This window comes from Rana temporaria, chromosome 6, assembly GCF_905171775.1.
Source record: "Rana temporaria chromosome 6, aRanTem1.1, whole genome shotgun sequence".
NCBI classification, from domain to species: domain Eukaryota; kingdom Metazoa; phylum Chordata; class Amphibia; order Anura; family Ranidae; genus Rana; species Rana temporaria.
Window position 1 is genome coordinate 14,280,583 of NC_053494.1, and position 9,415 is coordinate 14,289,997.

Genomic DNA, 9,415 nt, shown 5'->3' on the forward strand with positions numbered 1-9,415 from the left:
GCAGCTGCAATCCCAATGATTTCCATTTAACCACAGCTGCTCCAATGGGGAGTTTGTGAGCAAGAAACTTAAAGAAATGGTTTTCAGAGGGTTCCGTTGTAGACTGAGATACCTCAAGTGCGACAAAGGCTGGAACACATCAGCAGCCATGGAATTCAGTTGGTTATCCGAAAGGTCAAGCCAATGAAGCCTCTGAAATGGACTGAAGGTCTCTGAAGAAATAGTTAGCATTTGGTTATTGGAAAGAAGAAGGTAAGAGAGGTCGTTAAGCCCAGTGAAAGATTTGGCCGAAAGCTGAGTCAACCTATTGAACCGGAGGTCAAGTTCAAGCAGATCTTGAAGGTCAGACAAGCTGTTATCGTCTATAACCGAAATTTCATTCCGCTGGAGAAAGAGCCTCCTGAGATTTGAAAGACCTGAGAACATGTGTGGTTTTATTTTGCTGAGACAACTGTTTTCTAAGTGCAAGCTGTGAAGCTTTCCAAGGCCTCGAAAAGAATGTTCTTGGAGAGTTTTGAGACAGTTCCCAGAATGGTTCATCACTGCCACGCTGAGAAGTCCAGAAAAGGCCCCAGGACGAATCTCTTGAATGTTGTTGTGGTTTAACGACAAAAACTCCAGTTGACCCAAACCATCAAATGCCCTTTCTGTAAGACTTTTAATTTTATTATACCCAAGATTTAATTCCTCTAAAAAGTGGAGATCTTTGAAGACCCTAGGCCTAAGACTTGAAAGGGAATTGTTGGATAATCTCAAAACATGAAGGCTCAACAACCCAACAAAGGTGTCTTCGGAAAGAGCTGACATCCGATTATGAGACAAATCCAGCCACCGGAGCGATTTCATGCCTACAAAGGCTCTTGGCGCAATCGTAGAAATAATGTTGTGGTTAAGATACAGTTTTTGGAGCTTGTGTAGCTTTGTGAAGATGTGAGCCTTTATTCCCCTCAGAAGGTTCCCACTTAAATCCAGCTCCTTGAGCTCAACCAGACTCAGGAACAGAGGAGGATGAAGATAGGTCAAGCGGTTTCCAGCCAATATAAGCTCTCGGAGATTCGGCAGGTCGTGAAACACCGTGTCTGGGAGCACCACCAGCGAATTCCAGCCCAAATTCAGGTACCAAAGGTTTGAAAGTCCAGAAAACAAACCGTCTTCGATTTTTGTGAAGTAATTGTTGTTGAGACTCAAAGACACCAAATTCTGAGTGTGAAGAAAAGTATTGGGAGCCAGAAACTTCAACGAGTTCCTTTCCAAGTGTAGGTGGGCCAAGGACTTCAGCCCATGGAGGGCATGCTGTTCCAAACTATGCAACTGGCTGCTCTGCAGGTTTAGAAAATCGAGCTGAGACAAATTTTTGAACGCCTCCTTTGGCAGAGTGGTGAGGTTGTTGCCATCAATCCATAAAGATCGAACGTTAGTGGGAAGTTGATCGGGAATTAGGGAAAGATTTCGGGAGCTGCAGAACATGTTGTACTCATCATTGTATTCAAAGCTGCACAGACAGGGAGTCGGACATTTGGTCTCTGAACCTCCTAAGGCTGCATCTCCAACAGAAGCCCTGGAATCGGAGGCCAAGGCATTCCTCGATAGGAAGGAGCAGAAAATGACCGACGTCACAAAGCCTGGAGGATGGATGAGAAATATGGATCATAGTTAATAGGTGGAAAAAAACAAGCTCATCATGTACCTGAAATCAAATAAAATTCCTGTGTAATGTTGTCCCATGGAAAGCAAGATCACAACATTTGCAGATTAAAAGGTTTCAATGCAGAAATCCGATTTAGTTATTTTTTAACCACTTGCTTACGGGGCACTTAGGGCCAGATTCACAGAGGAAATACGCCGGAGTATCTACTGATACTCCGGCGTATTTTCAAATTTGCCGCGTTGTATCTTTATTTGTAATTCACAAAAAAGATACAACGGCTTTTGGGTAAGATCCGACAGGCGTACGCCTTCGGATCTTAGGATGCAATACTTCGGCCGCCGCTGGGTGGAGTTTGCGTCGTTTTCCAGCGTCGGGTATGCAAATTAGCTTTTACGGCGATCCACGAAGGTACACGCGTTCGTTACGTCGTCGCTAGTCAGTTTTTCCCGTCGCAAAGTTAGGCCTGCTTTTTCATGGCTTAACTTTAGACGAGCCATGTTAAAGTATGGTCGTCGTTCCCGCGTCGAATTTCAAATTTTTGTATTTTTGGCGTAAGACGTCCGGGAATACGAAAGTACGTTACGCACGTCGCCATTCAAAACATTACGTCGGGCGACGTCATTTCGCGCAATGCACGTCGGGAAATTTTCACACGGAGCATGCGCAGAACGTTCGGCGCGGGAACGCGCCTAATTTAAATGGTACACGCCCCATTTGAATTAGGCGGGCTTGCGCCGGACGGCTTTACGTTACACCGCCGTAAGTTTACACGCAAGTGCTTGGTGAATCAGGCACTTGCGCTGAAAACTTGCGGCGGTGTAACGTAAAGACGATACGTTACGCCGCCGCAGTTCTTTATGAATCTGGCCCTTAAATCCCCCTCCTGCCCAGACCAATTTTCAGCTTTCAGCGCTCTCACTCTTTGAATGACAATTGCGCGGTCATACAACACTGTACCCAAATGAATTATCATTTTTTTCCCCACAAATAGAGCTTTCTTTTGGCAGTATTTGATCAACTCTGCGGTTTTTATCTCTTGTTAAAAAAAATTAAAAAGACATAATAATAAAAAAATAAATACAAAACCGTTTTATATTTTGTAATAAAATTTTGCAAACTGGTAATTTTTCTCCATCACTGATGAGGCTGCACTGATGGGCACGATAGGCTGCACTGATGGGCACCGACAGGCTGCGCTGATGGGCACCGATGGGCTGCATTGATGGGCACCGATAAGGCGGCACTGGTGGGCACCAAGAGGTGGCACTGGTGGGCACTGAGAATTGGCACTGATAGCTGGCACTGATAGTTGGCAGTGATGGGCACTTATAGGTGGCAATGACGGGCACTGATCAGCACTGGTAGGTGAGGCTGATAGGCAGAACTGCTAGGTGGCACCGACTTATTTATTTAGTTTTTATTAAAGGGCCCAGAAGTCCCCAGGGCCCGGATGGCTACCCCCCTTTTTATATATATATATATATATATATATATATATATATATATATATATATTTTTTTGTATTTCTTTTTTGTCTTTGTAAGGGGCCCAGAGGTCCCCAGGGCAACCCCCCCTGTTTTTTTTGTTCGTCAGCACCCAAAGGCCTCAATTCTCGGAAGCACTCCCCACTTCTCAATTCACGGTACCCCCCCCCCCCCGGTTCTTTTCTCCAGGGGGCCCATGCCTGAAGCTGTGTAAGGGGGCTCCAAAATTCCTGATGGCGGCCATGCTGCTCACCACGATCACTCCGAGTGCATCCGAGCAGCTCCGTACTTCTGGCCAAATGCAGTGTAGCGTGAATCAGCACTCGCATACCGAATCAGGATTTAAATAAAATAATAGCTCGTATTGCGGAATGCTCGTTAAAGCGGAGGTTCACCCTAAAACAATTATATACCATTACATCCAGCATACTTCCGACATCTACAGTATGCTGTTTTTTTTTTGCCGTACATACCGTTTAATTGTTGTTCCCCCCCCCCGGCTTCTGGGTTCTGGTTCCCGCGGGAGTGGGCGTTCCTATTCAGTGGTTAGATGATTGACGTCTGGTGAAAAACTTCCCCTGGCGCATAAGGCCAGTTTTCCGTAAGTAGCCGACCTGCGAGTCGGCTCTATACGGCGTTATATGGCGCCTGCGCCCGCTGTGTAGAGCCGACTGCGCAGGCGCCATATAGAGCCGACTCGCAGTTCGACTATTTACGGAAAACTGGTGACGGGCCTTATGCGCCAGGGGAAGTTTTTCACCAAACGTCAATCATCTAACCTCTGAATAGGAACGCCCACTCCCGCGGGAATCAGAACCTGGGGGGGAAAATAACAATAAAACGGTATGTATGGCAAAAAAAAAAAAAAACCCCCAGCATACTGTAGATGTCGCAAGTATGCTGGATGTAATGGTATATAGATGTTTTTTAGGGTGAACCTCCGCTTTAACCACTTCCGGACCGCCGCATGTATATGTACGTCGGCAGAATGGCACGGACAGACACATTGGCGTACCTGTACGTCCCTGCCTAGACGTGGGTCGGGGGTCCGATCGGTCGGAAACCCGCGGGGAGCGATCCGTGACGACGGCGCGGCTATTCGTTTCTAGCCGCCCCCTCGCGATCGCTCCCCGGAGCTGAAGAACGGGGAGAGCCGTATGTAAACACGGCTTCCCCGTGCTTCACTGTGGCGGCGGCATCGATCGTGTGATCCCTTTTATAGGGAGACACAATCGATGACGTCATTCCTACAGCCACACCCCCCTACAGTTGTAAACACACACTAGGTGAACCCTAACTCCTACAGCGCCCCCTGTGGTTAACTCCCAAACTGCAACTGTCATTTTCACAATAAACAATGCAATTTAAATGCATTTTTTGCTGTGAAAATGACAGTGGTCCCAAAAATGTGTCAAAATTGTCCGAAGTGTCCGCCATAATGTAGCAGTCACGAAAAAAATTGCTGATCGCCGCCATTAGTAGTAAAAAAAAATAAAAAAAAAATAAAACTATCCCCTATTTTGTAAATGCTATAAATTTTGCGCAAACCAATCGATAATCGCTTATTGCGATTTTACAAAAAATAGGTAGAAGAATACGTATCGGCCTAAACTGAGGAAAAAAAAATTGTATATATGTTTTTGGGGGATATTTATTATAGCAAAAAGTAAAAAATATGGAATTTTTATCAAAATTGTCGCTCTATTTTTGTTTATAGCGCACAAAATAAAAACCGCAGAGGTGATCAAATACCACCAAAAGAAAGCTCTATTTGTGGGGAAAAAAAAGGACGCCAATTTTGTTTGGGAGCCACGTCGCGCGACCGTGCAATTGTCTGTTAAAGCGACGCAGTGCCGAATTGTAAAAACCCCTTGGGTCATTTAGCAGCATATTGGTCCGGGGCTTAAGTGGTTAACTGCGTTACTCGCAATCCGAGGTATTGCTGTATTTTCACAGGTATATCAGAAAACATGAAAAGATTCTCGGCCCCCTTTTTGTATTGCACTTTCTTTGGAGGTCAGATTACCTTTCGGGAATTTGCTCCCCCGCAGTTTAACAATTAGGGAACAGCCAGACACAGTTTGCCAATTTCCAGGAATCCAGAATTTAGCAAACTCATAAAATCCGGAGTGCGAAATGTTTGTCCCTCACAGAGTACAGAAGAGAAGGACAGATGTTGTTTACATAGCCAGGCGGCCCTATGAAGAGCTACCACTAAACACATCAGTGCTACTTACTTTTACCCCGGGGGGCCAAATAAATAGGGCCAGATTCAGCGGCGGCATAACGTATTACATTTACGTTACACCACCGCAAGTTTTACGGGCAAGTGCTTGATTCACAAAGCACTTGCCTGTAAAGTTGCGGCGGCGTAGCGTAAAAATCCCTCCGGCGCAAGCCCGCCTAATTCAAATGATCCGGGTAGGGGGCGTGGATCATTTAAATTAGGCACGTTCCCGCGCCGAACGTACTGCGCATGCGCCGTTTTGAAATTTCCCGCCGTGCTTTGCGCGAAATGACGTCGCACCGACGTCATTTTTTGAACGTCAACGTGAGTTACGTCCTTTCCTATTCACGGACGACTTACGCAAAAAAAAAAAATTTAATTCGACGCGGGAACGACGGCCATACTTTAACATGGCAAGTCTATCTATACGCCGCAAAAAAAGCAGCTTTAACTATACGCCGGAAAAAGCCGACTAGAGACGACGTAAGAGAATGCGACGGCCGCGCGTATGTTCGTGGATCGTCGGAAATAGCTAATTTGCATACCCGACGCGGAAAACGACGTGAACGCCACCCAGCGGACGCCGAAGTATTGCATCTTAGATCCGAAGGCGTACGAGGACGTATACCTGTCAGATCTAACCCAGATGCCGTCGTATCTTGGTTTGAGGATTCAAACCAAAGATACCACGCGGGTAATTTGAAAGTACGCCGGCGTATCAGTAGATACGCCGGCGTACTCTGTCTGTGGATCTGGCCCAGAGATTTTATTAGCAGACAATACCGTATGCCGTCTATTAAGTCTGAGTTTTGGGAAGGTGTAAAAAAATAAATAAATCTGGCATCATTCATGCTGCAAGCTGCTGACTCAGCAAGTCATGGGAGATTACGGGAGGGAATATTTGGAGGGGTCGTGTTAACTCTTTTGGAAGAGAGAGAAAAAAAAAAAAAAACTTAAACTGGAGTTCCACCCTTTTTTTTTCTTTTCCCCAAAAATCTTAAAATAAATAAAAAAAAAAAAAAAAAAATGTTGTATACTCACCTGAAATGTGGAAGTAGCTCTTCTGCCTCTTCCTCCACCGCGGCGGATCTTCTGCCTCGTCCTCCGTCGCCGTGTCTTCTGGTGAATGGGGCGCGCTGCCTTCTGGGAACTGTGTGTATGCCAGGAGGCAGCCGCCCATTCACAAAGGACACTTACCTGTCCTAGTCGCCCGCGATGTCGGTCCCCCGACGCAGGGCTAGACTGGGACAAAAATTAGGCCCTGGACTTCATCCAGACTGGCCCACTTTGACAGGTCTCTCCCATGGCTTCCGGACAACTCCCGCACCCATCCCCCCCCCCCCCCCCCCCCGCGGGGCCACCCAAGCCTCTCCCCCTTCACTAGCTGTTCTACTTTATTAGAGTAGAACGGCTGGTACTGGTACTTTTATAGGCAGTACCAGTGGGGTGTATAGAAAAATAGGGTGAGCTAAGTTTTATTATTATTATTATTATTATTATTATTATTATTATTATTATTATTATTATGTATAGGGTTGTATACACAAACAGTGTGAACAGAGTTTTTTTTTCTTCTCTTTATTATTTTTAATATTATTATTATTTTTATTATTAAATAATAATAATAATAATAATATTGTGTATATAGAGTTGTATACGTATATAGGGTGAGCTGCATTTATAATTATTATGTATACAGTGGGGTTGTATACACAAACAGTATGAAAAGAGTTTTCTTTAAATTATTATTAATATTGTGTATAGGGTTGTATACACAAATAGTGTGAACTGAGTTTTTTTCTTTATTATTATTATTATTATTATTATTATTATTATTATTAGTACCAGAGTGGAGGACGGGGGGGAAATTTTAAGAGAACGAGGTTGGGGGAAGGGAGGGTAATTGGGGTTATTGTTATATGAATATGTTTTTTTCCCCCTTACATAGTGTAAATGGGAAAAATTAAAGAAGTTAAGTAAATAAATATTAATAATAATAATAATAATAATAATAATAATAATAATAATATTGTGTATAGGGTTGAACACACAAATAGGGTGAGCTGAGTTGTATTATTATTATTATTATTATTATTATTATTATTATTATTATTAATAATAATAACATTAATAATAATAATATTATTATGATGTAGGGTTATATACACAGACAGGGTGAGCTGAGTTTATTATTATTAGTAGTAGTACCAGAGTGGAGGATGGGGGTTGGGGGGGGGGGGAGAATGAGGATGGGGGAGGGGAGGGTAATAGGGGTTATTGTTATATGAATGTTTGAATATGTTTTTTTTCTTAAATTTTGTAAATGGAAAATTAAATAAAGACATTAAGTAAAAAAAATATTAATATTATTATTAGTAGTAGCATTATTATGAATATTAAAATTGTGCATGGGGTTTAATACACATATAGGGTGAGCTGAGATTATTATTGTGTAAAGGGTTAAATGCACAGAGTTTTTTTTATTATTAATATTGTGTATAGGGTTGTATACACAAAGCGTGAACTTGAGGTTTTTTTTTATTATTATTATTAATATTATATTTTTTTTCTTTAATATTATTAATATTGTGTATAGGGTTTGTATACACAAATAGGGTGAACTGAGTTATTTATTTATTTTGAATATTGTATATAGGGGTGTATACATAAATAGTGTGAACTGCGTTTTATTATTATTTTTAATATTGTGTATAGGGTTGAGATAATGTTTTCCTTTTGTGTATGAGGTTTTTAATAAAATAATAGTCTATGCTTAGCAAAAAAAAAAACTTCCGCAGACGAACGCGAGGATCTATATGGACCATTTATCCCCCGGGCACACCTTACGTGGCGCAGCAATGCGAGCATCATTAACCCTTTCCATCCTGCACTCCTCAGGTCACCAAGAAGGTTTTAAAAAAAATAAAAATATGTTTTTTTCCCCTTGAATTTGTTTCCTAGATATTGAAAGCTCTGCCTCCAGTCTGTACAGCCCCCCCCCCCCCATGAGGTGTGATCTAATAGACAGAGAGGGTCTCTTACCTGCTGCACCTATGGGTCCCATGGTGACTGTCACATAGCAGGACTGGTGTCCCCGGCGGTGGCACTCAGGACAATGCTGGGAATAGGCTGGGTGATATCAGAGAGAGAGGAAGGCTGCGCCCTGCACAGAGCTCGCCTTGTTAACCCCTGCACTGCCAACCAAGGGTTTTTACATTAAACTTGGCAGAGCTGGAAGAGCGAAGGGTCCGGCGTGACTTTTATCCCTTCACCGAACCGCCATCGCTACCCCTAGGGCAAATAAGGGGCAGCAGGGACACCGTAGGGCATCTACGGGGTCACCGCTGGCAAAGGGATGGACCATTGTCTTTTAAAGTTATTACCTACTAGAGAGCCTTCTTCTTATTAACCCATTCCCTGCCAGAGGGCTGGGGGGCGCAGGATGTACCCTTGTCTTATTTAACCCTTCCTTCACCAGAGATCGGCCGCAGACCGCACCATGATCGCGTTAACCCATTCACTTCCAAAGAACTGGGCAAGAGGCTGAACTAGTGTCTCTTTAACCCATTCACTACAAGAGATCTGGCAGAGAATGGCGTCTTTGCCCTTTTTTTACCCGTTCACTACTAGGAAGGTGGCAGAGCAATTCACCATTGTTTTTTTGTTTTGTTTTTAACCCATTGACTACTAGAGACCTGGAAAGGAGTTGAACTATTCCCCTTTTAACCCGTTCATCACTAGAGAGGTGTGGCGTTTTTCTTTTTTAACCCATTCACTACTCGAGGTCTGCGCAATAATCTTTTTAACTCCTTCACTACCAGAGAGATGGCAGGGAACTGCAGCGTTGTGCTTTTAACCCATTCACTACCAGAGAGATGGCAGGGAACTGCAGCGTTGTGCTTTTAACTCCTTCACTACCAGAGAGATGGCAGGCAACTGCAGCGTTGTGCTTTTAACCCATTCACTACCAGAGAGATGGCAGGGAACTGCAGCGTTGTGCTTTTAACTCCTTCACTACCAGAGAGATGGCAGGCAACTGCAGCGTTGTGCTTTTAA

General features: G+C 43.7%; 1 protein-coding gene across 1 annotated transcript in view; it reads right to left on the reverse strand.

Annotated features, from left to right (window-relative positions):
* IGFALS (insulin like growth factor binding protein acid labile subunit) overlaps positions 1-8,514 on the reverse strand; it is a 9,432-nt gene extending 918 nt beyond the window's left edge. The window contains exons 1-2 of the mRNA XM_040356291.1: positions 8,402-8,514; positions 1-1,622 (exon numbers count right to left, since the gene is read on the reverse strand). Of these exons, the coding sequence (XP_040212225.1) occupies positions 1-1,622; positions 8,402-8,423 (1,644 nt within the window). The 5' untranslated portion in view covers positions 8,424-8,514. The remainder of the gene's footprint in view (positions 1,623-8,401) is intronic.
* Positions 8,515-9,415: the final 901 nt, after the last annotated feature.